Genomic DNA, 16,149 nt, shown 5'->3' with positions numbered 1-16,149 from the left:
TGCTCTTTGCGCTTCTTTTTTTGGAATTGCACCACAGAGTTGACTTCATATACGCGATTGATGTTCTTTGACCAAATCTGTGAACCCAAATTCTTTCAAGTGGTGTGTTTCAATTCACACTAAATCCTCCTGAAGATGCAACAAAGTATTATAATTATTATTATAAAAAAAATACAATAACATTTCATACAGCATGGGTAAATCTATTTTTAAACAATTCCCAATTCTTCTGCATATTGACCTCATGCGGTTTAACTAACTTGTAATCTATACTATTGCATTACTTTGTACCATGATACATCTAAGTGGTTTGTATAAGCCCTGTCTGTACAGGGCAGAATAGGGAGCTTTATTCGGCTCTTAATTGATTCTTTTGCTCCCCTCAATCCCCATCAGCGTGAGGCTGAGCCTCTATTATTGGCCCAAGAAAAGAAGGAGGGATGGAGAAATGGACAGATAGAGCATGAAGAGAGATAGTTAGGGATGGGGAGAGATAACGAGGAGGACAAAGTACCCTGTAGGATTAGCAAAAAGGGTGGATAATGGGGAGCAAGTGTGACAGTGAGCTACAGTAGCCTATCAAGTGAGAGTGAAACATGCATGGGGGGAGGATTGGACATGAACGAATCATGTGCTGTAACTCATCCTCCCAGCTCACCAGAGACATTTTGCTTTATAGGAGCAGGAGAGCCTGACTTCAGGTATAGCCTCAGGGAGATGAGAGGCTAGTTTTTCATACTCGAGAGGGTCTTCCCTGTACCTAACTGGCCCAAACTGGCCACCAGTCCTGTACACTGATCCCAGCTTGGTGCTTTGTCAATGTGCTGTGACTAATCCGAGAGGGGTCCCGCATTTCCCCACACCCTAATTAAAAGAGGATTAGATGGGATGGAGCTCTGTGCCTCTCCAACATGCATTGCCACCGTCCCTTTCGCTTTCCCAGGATAAGCACACTTACTGGAATTGGCTAGATTTCTGTGCTGGTCACCACCTGAACTCAATGATCGGGTTTGTCTATGAAATAGACTCGCGCTAAGACTAAAAGGGGTTACAAATATGGATTGGTGTGAAAAATAAGCACTGTAGCAATTCCCTAATGGATGTCTACATATGGTCTGAACACGTTGAATATTGTATATTTGCTGTGAGGATATCTAAAGTGGTCAATAGTACAGTGGCATGTTTGTTTTAACACATATTTGCACCGGTCTGATGATACATTATTTTAGGCCTGCCTTATTATTAAGGCAGTAGAAATAAGAGCATATCTGTGGTTGAGTGCCTTTACCCATCTCCATCTCTGATATTTCTTTAAATACAAATTATGGTATGTCACCACATGAATCTATGAAGGGAACATAACTGTGGGATTAGCTGAAAAAAAAACAGACAAATCAATGGGCACAGCAAGCAAGGTCCTCTCCAGAACATAAAAAAGAGGTGTGATGGGCATTTATTTGCCCAGCACAGCCTACTTTCTTGTATACAGCTTGACTGGGACCAGCCCTGTTAGAGCCCGATATGTAACGATCGGAAATGTAATTCTTTTAAAAATGTACCTAATAAAACCCCAAAACTGGTCAATATTGTAACAACATGCTTAGCCCAAAACGTTATAACTTTTTGCCCATAATGTAAAAACTTTATTACATTTTGGGTAATACATTACTTTATGGAGCGAGCACCACCTAGTGTAATAATTGTAATACATTATAGTGATTTAAGAATGTATGGATTAAAGGCCTAAGTGCTTCAATGTAGGGTGTAGTATCATACACAAACCCCCATATGTATATATTATAATATCACTGTGGCCTATACATAGCCAGCTGAGATGAGCTAGTTCAAAGTCCTGGCTAGTTTTAAACGCCAGCTGCCACAGAGAAGATTGCTGTATTCCCTCAGCACTGCTGGTATCTGGGGAAGCCTTTAAAAATGGACCTCTGAGGCCCTGACCTAAAACCAGGGCATGGTGTTAGCCTGCTGTGAAGTGTAGGCTATGATAGCTGATTTGCAGCTTAAATTGTCAATCTCTGGTTTACCTCTAGACATAACCCCCTATTGAGCACAAACCTAGCATGGGAAAATATGTATATTTCTGCAAGCACACAGCTAGATATTTCTGGCAATAGGCCTATTACGTCTATAACCTCTTCATTCATGGGAGGGGGTTAGTATTAGGCTATTGTTGTTATAACTGCTATTTCACCCTAATACATCCACTAACAATGTACGTATATCAGGACAATTATTAATAATTTCACAAACTAAATGTTGCTTGGCAGCCCACATGCTATTTCACATCTCGAAGTTTGCTCAGTTGCCATCAAGCGTAAAAGCAACGATTGGTTAATTATGAAGTTTCAGAGCCATAGGCTACAATCCATAAAAACAATAATAAACATACAATGTCTCTCAGTAGACAAACATTCAGATAAACAATTCACATGTAAAGACAAAATTCACCTAGAACTATGTCAATGGGGGAAAATACACTCAACAAAAATATAAACGCAACACTTTTGTTTTTGCTCCCATTTTTCATGAGATGGACTTAAAGATCTAAAATTCATTCCAGATACACAATATTACCATTTCCCTCAAATATTGTTCACAAATCTGTCTAAATGTGTGATAGTGAGCACTTCTGCTTTGCTGAGATAATCCATCCCACCTCACAGGTGTGCCACATCAAGATGCTGATCTGACATCATGATTAATGCACAGGTGTGCCTTAGACTGTCCACAATAAAAGGCCACCCTGAAATGTGCAGTTTTGTCTCACAGCAAAATGCCACAGATGCCACAAGCATTGAGGGAGCGTGCAATTGGCATGCTGACAGCAGGAATGTCAACCAGATATGTTGCTCGTGCATTGAATGTTCATTTCTCCGCAATAAGCTGTCTCCAAAGGCGTTTCAGAGAATATGGCAGTACATCCAACCGGCCTCACAACCGCAGACCACGTGTAACCACACCAGCACAGGATCTCCACATCCAGCAGGTTCACCTCCAAGATCGTCTGAGACCAGCCACTGAGACAGCTGCTGAAACAATTGGTTTGCATAACCAAACAATTTCTGCACAAACTGTCAGAAACCGTCTCAGGGAAGCTCAACTGCACGCTCGTCGTCCTCATCGGGGTCTTAACCTGACTCCAGCTCGTCGCCGTAACAGACTTGAGTGGGCAAATGCTCACATTCGATGGCGTCTGGCCAGGGCTGCCTTTACCTGCCACTAGGCCCTGGGGCTGAGAGGTTTCGTAGGCCCCCCCGGGCGGTGGTCTTACAATACAGATGCGTTAAAGCCATGTTTGTCTACACCACAATATCTCTGTTGATGAAATACAAAATCACTTAAGGTAACATGTACATAACCCCCTCCTGGTCTAGTGACTTTTAATAACCAGACACACATGGTTTGTTACAGTGTTTTTCCAAGTTATTGAGGAGACAGCGGTGGGGACGCAGGACCTTCTAGGGGGGTCCGGGGGCATGCCCCCCCGGAAGAAAAATGTGAACCTTTTAAAGTAAAATGCATCAATCTGGTGCACTTTGACAAGAAAACTAAGGCTAAATCAACTGTGTCCTATGTGAGCTAGTTTCTGGAATAATTTGGAGACAGAAATTCCAAAAAGCAGAAACAAAAATATACAGGTTTAAAAAATCCAGTCATTCAGCATCCCAATTTTTTTTTTAAATCATCCCTTATCCCAAAGCTACTTCTCTCTTTGAACTCTTCGTTTTGCTTTTAATGGCTCAACTCAATATAGGCCCTTGATCTGCGTTGCCCCGAACAATGTTATTAAACAAAAATAACAAAAATGTACTGGTGAATGATAGGCCCCTTGATCTTCATAGGCCAAAAATAATGTGATTCTTTTTCCTTTTCCTTTAATGGTTCATGATAGGCCCCTGTTCTCCGTACGCCCGCCCCCCCCCCCCCCCCCCCCCCACGAAGATTAGGGGCCTATCATGAGCCAGTCAATAATTTATTGTTTTAAATGACAATGTTCGGGGCCTTCTTAGATCAGAGGCCTATATTGAGACAGTAAAAAAAAAAAAAAAAAAAATTTGAGATAGGCCCCTGATCTTCGTAGGCCCTGGGGCTTCAGCCCAGGTAAGCCCGTGCATTAAGGCGGCCCTGCGTCTGGCACGTTGGAGAGGTGTTCTCTTCACGGATGAATCTCGGTTTACATTGTTCAGGGCAGATGGCAGACAGCGTGTGTGGCGTCGTGTGGGTGAGCGCTTTGCTGATGTCAATGTTGTGGATCGAGTGGCCCATGGTGGTGGTGGGGTTATGGTATGGGCAGGCATCTGTTATGGACGAAGATCACAGGTGCATTTTATTGATGGCATTTTGAATGCACAGAGATACCGTGATGAGATCCTGAGGCCCATTGTTGTGCCATACATCCATGAACATCACCTCACGTTTCAGCAAGATAATGCACGGCCCCATGTTGCAAGGATCTGTACACAATTCTTGGAAGCTGAAAATGTCCCAGTTCTTGCATGGCCAGCATACTCACCGGACATGTCACCCATTGAGCATGTTTGGGATGTGCCTGACCGGCGTATACGACAGCGTGCACCACTTCCCACTAATATCCAGCAACTTCGCACAGCCATTGAAGAGGAGTGGACCAACATTCCACAGGCCACAATTGACAATCTGATAAACTCTATGCGAAGAAGATGTGTTGCACTGCATGAGGCAAATGGTGGTCACACCAGATACTGACTGGTTCTGAGTCCCCAGACCCCCAATAAAGCAAAAAAATGCACATTTCAGAGTGGCCTTTTATTGTGGACAGTCTAAGGCACACCTGTGCACTAATCATGATGTCAGATCAGCATCTTGATGTGGCACACCTGTGAGGTGGGATGGATTATCTCAGCAGAAGTGCTCACTATCACACATTTAGACAGATTTGTGAACAATGTTTGAGAGAAATGGTAATATTGTGTATCTGGAATGAATTTGAGATCTTTAAGTCCATCTCATGAAAAATGGGAGCAAAAACAAAAGTGTTGCGTTTATATTTTTGTTGAGTGTATAAGGCCTAGGGGAAGTTTCAATAAGTCGTATACATAGTCTTATACATAGCCTAAATAAAAATAAAATAGACAATTAAATGATATTACATAGAGCAGAGACATGGAGATCCCAAAAGGACCAATCTTAAAAACATCAACAAGTTAGAAAAGTCTCTACTTAGGCTATCTTTTTTGCAATCCTGCTAGAGTGCATTGTTTTAAGGAAAAGAAAAAACTGTTTGAGATCAATTAAAAACCAACTGAACAATATCTCCACTTGCAGCAAGAAAGATGATATTTAGGAAATCTTAAAAAGATAAAACAATAATTAGAACAAGGATTGTTTTATGATTTTTCTCATGTTTTATTCTTTGCAAAATTGTATTTTTAATGAAACTGGGGATTAGCCTATAAAAAAAACCTACCCTAAAGTAAAATGATAGTAATCATGTACGAATGAGGTCTTACACTGCTTTAGCATCAAAGACACACCACTGAAACGACCTGTGTGTCTGTTATGTCGCATGGACTTATTATAAAAAAGCCTACATTTGAGCAGTGGGCGTGTTTGTTTATTATTTTGAAGGCTGAACCGCGCCCACTTCAATGTGCCTGGCGAATCTAATTTACTATCTGCGTCGCAGCCCCCACAATCCGCCATTCAGGGTGGAGCAAGACAGAGCTCTGCAGCAGAAGCCCACAGGGACACGGTCACTTCAGTGAACACAGGACGACATTATTGCCACCTTTAGCTATTCTGCATTGATCGATGTACGCCGATACCGACAACGAAGAAGCTGAAATGAAAGAAATGAAAGAAACCAAAAGACACGACCGCCAATTGCGCCAAACAGGTAACACTTGCTAACTTCACAAGTGTCCTATGTGGGGCAACCAGAGCACGTCGTAAGGTCGTTTCTATTCACCCAACGGTGTGTGTTTATTTCCTGCCGGGAAAATAACAAACGTTAGCAGTGACTGTTAGCTCACTGTTGTTGGCTAACAACGACCAACCTCATATATATAATATACATGTATATATGTCTATGGACCAACCTAAAGCTAACGATAAAAAATAGAATGCCCCACTCACAAGATATTTTATATTAAACGATACCGCAATTCAACTGTTACGTTTCAGTCTTTGTCCAGTGCGAAAACATATCGGTACAAATAACAGGCTGACATGTGCTGTGTAGTAGCTCTCTCTGAGATTTTGTTTATTGATCAATCTAAGTGAATACAGCTGGGTAGGCTTCTTGTGTGCAGACGTTTAATTTATTAACTCATTTCAAACGTTTGAAGGAATGAAAAGATCACAAAGGCTTGTTAAATCAACTGAATTATTCAGGGGGGGAGGGGTTCATGGGGGAGGGGATCAACGGATGACGCCCTTTAGTAATCATTATTGATTATGTCAGTGTCACGTAGGGATGTGCCGCATCAGCAATAACCCCAGTCATCCTAACTCAATAGTTTATCTATACACTCCATGTACCGTTAGCGTTTTGACCTGTAACTTTGTCTGTAGGTTCAAACATTTGCTAATTTCACAAGTGGGGCAACCAGAGCACGTCGTAAGGTCGTTACTATTCACCTAACGGACTGTGTTTGTTTATTTCTTCCTGCTGGGAAAATAACAAACGTGTTGGCTAACATCGACCAACCTCAAGCTAATCATAATAATTAGCATGCCCCACTCACAAGCTATTTTATAGCTTTTACGTTTCAGTCCTTGTCCAATGCAAAACACATATAACGGTACAACACATAAATAACAGGCTGACATAGCTGTGTAGTAGCCAGCTCTCTCTGAGGTTTTGTTTATTGATCAATCTAAGTGAATACAGCTGGGTAGGCTTCTCATGTGCAGACGTTTAATGTATTAACTCATTTCAAACGTTGTTGTTTTTTTGTATTCAGGAATGAAAAGATCACAAAGGCTCTTTAAATCAATTGGATTTTTCTGGGGGGGAGGGGTTCATGGGGGAGGGGTCAATGGATGACGCCCTTTAGTAATCATTATTGATTATGTCAGTGTGGCGTAGGGATGTGCCACATCAGCAATAACCCCAGTCATCCTAACTCAATAGCTTATCTCTACTACACACCATACCGTTACTGTAAGCAGCGATTTGACCTGTAACTTTGTCTGTAGGTTCAACCAGGTATTCTGGTCCTGATGAAGGTAGGGATCATGCCATTCATTGAACAGCTGCATGTCATGTCTCACACAGACTCAAACGGGTTAATGGTGCAGGCAGAGCGGGGTGATGTGAGTCCCGCTGTATGGCCACAGATGCCCCTTAAATCAGTGTGTGTTTGTGTAACTAACTGTGTACATGTGGGGTGGAGGTGGAGGTGACTTTTAACCTTACTAACCATACATGTTTTCCAGAGGTGTTTGGAGGAAATCTGATCTGATGCATGATGGAGAATATTAATTTAAGAGTCACATTTTGCTTTTTGAACAGCTGTTTGTAAATGGTCCATGTGTGTATTTATTTCATAATATGCATTTTTCTTCTTTTCCCCCCCAGGTTTAGAGGATGGAGACTACAGTCTTGGCTGGTTTGGTTGGGTGTTGGTCGGATTATCCATGCTTCTCATGCTGGCTACTCTGCCCCTCTCCATTTGGAGTTGTATTAAGGTAAACTGCTGGTCAAATCCGTTGTTTGTTTATTTTCCACTTGGCTGGCTGCTATAGTACATTGTAGATTGTGTTTGTTGTATTTTAGTTTTTTTGTTTCTCGACATTTGTTTCTCGACATCATTGTAAATGAGGGTCACCCCTCAATGAAATATCGAGTATAAATAAAGGTTAAATAAATAAAATAAAATAGTACATTACAGAGGAGGAAGGCCCACTCTGTTTATTCACTGTTTTGAAAATGCTACAATCTGTACTGCAGACTTATCTCGTATATATGATAGCATGTATTTAATGTTTGTTAGAAGCTGGTGAACCATTGCTATGCCTTTCTATTTCGTTAGAATGGGCAGCTATCCTCAGTAGGCAGTGTAATTGCTCAGTGCTTTTTCAAAATAAGCATATGTCTCAATATGCAATCAAACATGTGGAATATCATATGAGAGCAAGAAAAGACTTGTATACAAGCCATACATTTGATTTGCCTCTGTACACAGATCGTGAAGGAGTACGAGCGAGCCATTATCTTTCGCCTGGGCCGCATTTTGCGAGGAGGAGCCAAAGGTCCAGGTAGGTACATTGTTTTGAACACCACCATGCATTCTCTCTACTCCATCCCACTCCTACAAAGTGCCTTCATTAGGCTACATGTAGGCTACATACTAGTACAGATAAAGAAGGGTTACTACTCATAATATTGAGATGCCAGCATTGAATGGAGATTAAGCCAACGGGAAAAATTCTACTTATGTTATGTTGCGTGTTATTGATGGATAATTAATGTTGTGATGAATATATTATCTTTTTCATAAGCCTGACCCTAACATATTGTCTAATAATATCAAGTATGGATCAGTTACTTAGACAAGAGACTTCAGGGGGTCTGCCATTTTTTTCCCTTGGCATTTGAAAAATCCTAGCTACGGCCTTGACACTGCTTTATTACAAGGCTATAGCATCTGATTTTATCACACTTTACATCATAGAGAAATGACCTAGAAAATCGTTGGGAAGTTCAGGTTCAGGCTCTTCTGCTCTATATAGGGCATATGGATGGCTGACAGGCAGCAGAAGCCACAACAAAGATGACTGACATACATTTAGTCTTAAACTGTGAGGTCCATACTTAGCACAGAAATGAGTCGACGCCAGTCAGTGTGAGCCTCTTGTTTTATCAATTAGCTTTTTATGTCAAACTGTTCATCTTTGTTTCAGTGCATCAGTTGGACAACATGTTAATGACATGTGGATATATGTGACAATGACTTAAGTAGGCAAACAGCAGCAAGATAAGATAAGATATTCCAGTTTATTTGTCCTGAAGCAGGGACATTTACATTGTTACAGCAACACAGGGGACAGTGCAGCAGACTAAAAGGTATACTAAAATATGTTTAAAAAAATGAGACCTGTGTTATGAATAGTGCACACTGTATAAGTGATTGCTGTATGACTATAGAGCGATGTAACTCGTTTATTAACATAGTATATCCCTTACTTCTGCTTTAGGTTTAACAATGATATTTCACAGTAACATTGCACATGCAGATATCGCACAGACCAAGGGAAAAAACAACATTGTCCATGCTGCTTTGTTGGAGGGGGGGCTTTCCATCCTTGCCCACCCTTCCACTTCCTCCATAAGAAATAAATAAATAATGGAAATCCCTGATACAGATACAAATTGGAGAAATATTTAGGCCTAATAATAACAGCAAGAGGATGTTTCACCTCAAGTGGCATGCTAACACATAACACACATACTACAGTATATGGGAGCCCAGTGTACACACACACACACACACACACACACACACACACACACACACACACACACACAGCCTTTTGTCTACGAATGCTACTGATAATTTGTCTGTTTGAGGTCTGGATGACTTAATCAATCTATTCTCAGTGATGTGTCTGCTGTTTTGAAAGGCAGCATATGCAATACAGACTCCCGCGAGGAATAATTTGCATGCATCTCATAATAACTCACTGTCTTTTTTCCTATCTTTGATTCCTTGTTTTACCGGATCTAAAAAACAGACAGTGTCCTCTCAAAATGCTGATGTGTGACTTTGAGTGCCAGGGGACTCCTGTTTGTGACAGCGTGGGTTAATAATAGCTCTCTGCCAGCAAACTTCACATTCCAGAAGAGCTGGAGGGTCCCATGCCAAAGTTGAATTAGCATTTGGTTTCCTCGTGCCCCTTACTCTCACGCTCATAAACTGGCTCCATCTCCATCTAAAACAGTTGCTCCACATAAGTGGCTTCAAACATTCTCCTATATATATTTTTAGTCTAAAACAGGCTGGTGAGGATAGTTTGTCATAAAATAAAGTGTGTGTGTGTGTGTGTGTGTGTGTGTGTGTGTGTGTGTGTGTGTGTGTGTGTGTGTGTGTGTGTGTGTGTGTGTGTGTGTGTGTGTGTGTGTGTGTGTGTGTGTGTGTGTGTGTGTGTGTGTGTGTGTGTGTGTGTGTGTGTGTGTGTGTGTGTGTGTGTGTGTGTGTAACATTTTGCCTCTGTATACACATTTCTTCTGCCATAAACACAGGAGTTTACAGATGTACAAAGTCTTTTTAGTGGAATTTTCCACAGCATAATAAGATGGTTTACAGAATCTGTGCAGGAGTGACCTTTTTCTCTGACAAGAACTTCAATCGTTGAGAATGCTGGAGATGTTATGATTGAAACGGCATGCGAGGAGACTACTGTTATCTTTGGTCCCCCTCCTGAACAGTGAACACATGGCTGTGATCTCCCCATTTAAAAACACAATATCCTGACAGGAAATGCAGCCCACTAATTCTCCTACTGGCTTGGCATTAATGTTTGCTAAATGATTGCATGCACACCTAGCACATGTCTGTTTCACTCAGGCACATGCCTAGAATTGTTTAAAGCACCAATTCAATGGTTGTGACTTGAAAGGAGCTCATGAAAGCGGCATACATCCCCAGCTTTGCCTGACTGTCAGCACAGCTGCAGTCTTAGAAAGAGAGCTCGACTTGGCCTCCTGCCTGCGTTTCATTCATCCCGGTTGTTTTCAAACATTGGTGAAGAAGCCTCCTCGTTATTGTGTTTACAGTGTGGCTTTAGTCTTTGTGAAAAGTATTTGCATTCTTGTGATTCCACAGGGCTGTTCTTCATCCTGCCGTGCACCGACAGCTTCATGAAGGTGGACATGCGCACCATCACCTTCGACATCCCGCCGCAGGAGGTTTGACTTGCACACTTCCAATTACATTAAACAAATACCTTGTCACAGTCACAGATATTCAAAGGACGTCAAAATAATTGCAAAGATTCTTGGTCCAGCGCACCAGTAAAGCTCTCTTTTGGCAGATAGAACAATTCAAATGCTTTGAACTTCTGCATACCACATTTCCCCCCCTCAGCATCACATAAAGCTGTACTATGAAATGTAGTGATCTCTTTATTGACTGCTCTGCCATGTCTAAATAATGAGCCAAATGGTTTTTCAAAGCATGTTTTTGTCTGTGGTTCTTACATTTCCGATTACATGTCACTTCCTGAGTGCCTGTGTGGTTGTGAGACTCAGTATTCAGAGAAGAATTCTAGTCTAGTCACAGGCACATTTAAGTGGTTAAGTAGAGTGGTTATTGTGGACAAAATGCCAAAGAAAAAAAATATTTATAAAAATCTTACATACAGTACAGCTTTAACAATTTCTACATTTTTATTTCCTAACGTGTGTTCAATCTACTGTCCCTGCCCTTAGGTTTTGACCAAAGACTCAGTGACAGTGAGTGTGGATGGCGTGGTGTACTATCGGGTGCAGAATGCTACTCTGGCCGTAGCTAACATCACCAATGCAGACGCTGCTACGCGGCTGTTAGCCCAGACCACTCTGAGGAACGTCCTGGGCACCAAGAGCCTGTCAGAGATCCTGTCTGACCGCGAGGAGATCGCACACAGTATGCAGGTAGAGTACAGTACAGTAGCTGTTATACACACTGTTAGCTGGGCAGTGTGACCCAATACAACATGCTAGCACGAATATGCTTCCCAGAATTACTAGTCTGCACACACAAGGGCTATCAGTTTATTTTATTTTCAAAATGTGCATTTTGCTCAGCCTTGTTGACAAATAAAACAAGACCTGTTTGAGTTCAGAATGTCTATCTGGCCCAACAGATAGACTATACATGTTTGAAGTAGTTTGCATTGTGGTCCAGTAGAAGACACTTTAATGCATCCGCTTGACCTATTGCAGCCAATTGACCTGTCAGTTTACTAAGCTAATCACTTAGAATTGAGGAGGACAGTAGTGAGGGAAAAAAAAAAAAAGTGCTAAATGCGTAATCATGACACCGAAGCCTCTGAGAAGCAGTGTGTGGAAGTATGTTGGATGCTATACAGTAGAATTATCTCTTGGAGAATTTAAGTAGGGGATGACTGTATGACCTGCAATTAATATCACAGAATGTTCCACGTTCCATGTCCTTCATTATTTAAATGTCTGACTAGAAACTTCTTGGTTCTTGAGAAGCTTTTTTTTTTTTTTTTTTTTTTTTTTAGATTATTTTTTGGCATTTTTAAATTTTTATTGAATAGTACAGAGTTGAAATGGGGAGACAGAGAGAGAGGGGGGGATGACCTGCAGCAAAGGTCCACGGGCCGGATTTGAACCCGCGACCACTGCAACGAAGGCCGGAAGCAGTAAAAGTGCCTATGGAGAAAGAAAATCTGCGCGGCTTCGGTCGGTGCGGCCAAAAGTGTCAGTAGAAAAATGCCATATGTTGTACATTTACTCCCAGATGGTGATGCAAATGACAAAGGTGTACTGCCCACCACTAGATTGAAACCAGGATGCCTGAACTCAGAGACTACAGTAATGAACTGCAGTTAAAATGTGTCAGCTGTGTGAACTCAGAAGACCTTAGGTAATCCTGTGGTCTACATGCAGCTGTTAGTTTTCCTTTGGGTTCAGTACTTTATTTATTCATTAAACTTTTACTTCCAGTTCATGCTGAGCTTCTGTAAATGATTACGTATTTATTGCTGATGCTCACACAGTCTGAAGGTTTGTCAGCGATCAGTTGGTAGTTAGTCAATGTCACATACTCTTCTTGGGTTCAGTACAAAAACAGTTTTCACACTGTTGCGAATAATCTTAAAGTTCACTGTCCCCCCTGAAGCACAAGAGAGAAATGGTTAAACCAATCCTCTTCTGCGGTTTTCAGTTGGCCAGTGGTGCATTGCTGCCATCATGTGGTATGGAACGGGGTTGAAACTATAGACCAGTTGGACATCAACATCTGTCTGAGTACATGTAACCAAACAGGGGACAGCTCTCTGGTGTCGGTTGTCAGACTGCTGTAATGTAGTGATGTGTAATGGAGGTAACTGTAAACCAACAGTGATTCCTCAGCTGCTGCATTAAGAGCCTTGATCCAATCACTGTTCAATAGTTAAACTGTTTTGACAGCATGGCCATAAAAGTGAAAATAAGCCATATGTTGTGTGTGTGTGTGTGTGTGTGTGTGTGTGTGTGTGTGTGTGTGTGTGTGTGTGTGTGTGTGTGTGTGTGTGTGTGTGTGTGTGTGTGTGTGTGTGTGTGTGTGTGTGTGTGTGTGTGTGTGTGTGTGTGTGTGTGTGTGTGTGTGTGTGTGTGTGTGTGTTGGCTGCAGTGAGCACTTATCATTTATTATGTTGTGTTATCAACAACACAATAAATGTAATGGTTCAATAACTGCGGTGCCATGCTGTTAATAGTGTTTTTTAATTCAAAATGGCATTTTATGGTTGTGTGTCATGGTGTAAATATTACAACTATTTTGTAACATTCATTTTTATTTATTTACACCACCTGTGTCCTAAATGTAATTTCTGCAGAAGAGAAGTTCACTTAGGTTGAGCGCCATCTGCTGGATGGCCTCTGTCATTAACAAAGGGAGGGGACTTTTGGAGTTTAAATCTCAGTGAGAAAATGTGTTCCAACAAAGAGAAATTTGATTGTATCAACCATAAACAAAAAAATAAATGGACATGTTTTTACACAATGAGATATTTCAAAAAAGGCACCCGAAACCTAAGAGAAAAAAAGTTGGACAATGTGTAAAGCACTGCTGGTCTCTCTGCGTCTCCTCAGAGCTCTCTGGACGATGCTACAGATGACTGGGGGATCAAGGTGGAGCGGGTGGAGATCAAAGACGTCAAGCTGCCCCAGCAGCTGCAGAGAGCAATGGCTGCTGAGGCCGAGGCCACGCGTGAGGCCAGAGCCAAGGTAGGTCGCTTTCATTTCATCTGCATACATAGTGTCATTCAGCTCTATTCATTTGTTTCAATAGCTGTTGTTTTTTTGCCCATCAATTGATAAACCGAGGAAGAAAATCACTTTGCAAGATCGATATAACTTGTAACCCAACACATCAGTATAATCCAACTAAATAATATTACATCAGTTATCTGTAGTGTAGACAGCCTAAAATAACCACATCCATCTTTCATTGAGGTTTCCCTTGTTCACTGGCCTCTCTCTCTCTCTCTCCCCCCCCCCCCCGTGTGTTCCCCTCCAGGTGATAGCAGCGGAGGGAGAGATGAACGCGTCGCGGGCGCTGAAGGAAGCCTCCCTGGTGATCGCTGAGTCTCCGTCAGCCCTGCAGCTGCGTTACCTCCAGACCCTCAGCACCATCGCCGCTGAGAAGAACTCCACCATCATCTTCCCCCTGCCCATGGATATGATGCAGGCCTTCATGAAACCATGACGAGGTGGCTCAAAATGCAGCCGCATACACGTACACACTCACACCAACGTCCATCATTTTACACAAACACACACACACACACACACACACACATAGGCCTTGTGTGTTTACCCAACATCTCCATCATTTAGTTATAAAGTACAGTAAATCCTTCTTATCATCTGTTTTACAAACATTTTAATGGAAAGTGCCTGCTGGATATGTGGCCTTACACCTATACATACATACATACATACATACATACATACATACATACATACATACATACATACATACATACATGTTCTTGTACTTAAATATCTAATACCTCCTGATATTGTGGCCAGTGCCAAAATCAGATTGCTGTGAACATTTTAGTATTTAATTGGTCAAATATTGTAATGAAATCTATATGAGGCCTGTTGCCATAAACCCTACTAAGTTAATGAATTTTACATGTCGACAGTGTAATTGCATATTTACCTCAGCACTGCACTTCCAACACTGTACATACAGTATACTATTTTTAGGAAAGAAAGGCATGCCTTTTTTCTTTTACAATGTTAGGTGTTAAACATACAGTAAATATGGTGCATAAAGAGAAACATATCAGACACATAGCCCCCTCCTTCACAAAGTATGGATCAGCCAGTGACACACAATACACACACACACGGATGCCAATACTGCTGTCTCTCAGATCACAAGCTAAAAACTGTTTATGTGTACAGTATGTTTTCTATTCATGCACACTTACTGTTATTGGCAACGCTGGACAAAATATCGGGAACACCTCATATTTCCAAGTACACACCCTCAGACACACAGCTGGGGACTGTGTGACTTGTAGGGTTGTCAGCAGTTCCTATTCATTTGTCCACCGCCCTGTCTGGCTTCACTGATTGGGATGAGCGGGGTCTGTCGAGAGAATGAAACTCATGCCATAACATTTCAGCCAGAAGCCTTACCTTAATGCCATCAAGTCATTGTTAACAGCCAACTACCACATTTCTATGCACTTCCAACTGAAAAGGTTTTTATTTACCTACTTTTTTTTGAACAACAGTATTTTATCACATAAACCCTTTTATGTGTGTCAATAAAACCTACCAAATAGATATCTAAAAATGTAATAATCTATCTTCAAAATGTCGTTTTATTTTTCTTCCTTTTGTCATAAAAAGGAGTGTTGATGTTGCCTGCATGTTACAGTATGTAGTTTATTTCTCTAGTGAATGTGTTACTATGTCTTCATATATACTAGTTTTGCTGTGGCTGTATACAGGGTTCAGGTTTGTCACACCTGAACCCAGCTTTGTTGTTAGATTGTGGCCCTTTTTTTAGATTTTATTTTATTTTATTACGGAATGCAAAGGCTGAGGTATTATTTCATTACAGTAATTTATGTATGTCTGACTTGTTGCTATTGACCCATGCTGAGTAAACATGCTCTTAAGTGTGTTACAGAGAGGAGCTACACCACTGCTGATCACGGAGCAGTTACTCAGTAATGTTTCACTGCTCATTTGGGCTTGTTACATCTTTTCCACTTGTGTTCAGAGAAGATACTTTTCTCACTTGTTGTCATTTTCATGTAGGAAGGTTTTTATCCTGTTTTTTTTTCAAAGTTTTTATTCAGAATTCATTGTTAGTTTTTGCAGTTAGCAATATTTTTTGTACTGATGTTTGATATGGTTTTATCTTTATCAAATGTACAAGACTTGAAATAAAACCACTATATCTAAAAAGC

At 41.2% G+C, this 16,149-nt stretch overlaps 1 protein-coding gene across 2 annotated transcripts; it reads left to right on the top strand.

Moving 5' to 3' along the window:
* Positions 1-5,716: 5,716 nt before the first annotated feature.
* Positions 5,717-16,117, top strand: stom (stomatin). 2 transcript variants are annotated; one of them, XM_080046262.1, is made up of 8 exons: positions 5,717-5,893; positions 7,198-7,227; positions 7,580-7,689; positions 8,187-8,259; positions 10,827-10,909; positions 11,432-11,635; positions 13,805-13,939; positions 14,232-16,117. In XM_080046262.1, the coding sequence occupies exons 1-8, from the start codon at positions 5,809-5,811 to the stop codon at positions 14,418-14,420; spliced, it is 909 nt and encodes a 302-aa protein (XP_079902388.1). In that variant the 5' UTR covers positions 5,717-5,808; the 3' UTR covers positions 14,421-16,117. The 2 variants fall into 2 exon arrangements, with proteins under 2 accessions (XP_079902388.1, XP_079902389.1); XM_080046263.1 differs by lacking the exon at positions 7,198-7,227.
* Positions 16,118-16,149: the final 32 nt, after the last annotated feature.

The sequence above is a fragment of the Ammodytes marinus genome, assembly GCF_949987685.1.
Source record: "Ammodytes marinus genome assembly, chromosome: 18".
In the NCBI taxonomy this organism is placed as follows: Eukaryota; Metazoa; Chordata; class Actinopteri; order Uranoscopiformes; family Ammodytidae; genus Ammodytes; species Ammodytes marinus.
Note: the sequence above shows the minus strand (reverse complement) of the source record. Positions and strands in the feature narration are given on the sequence as shown.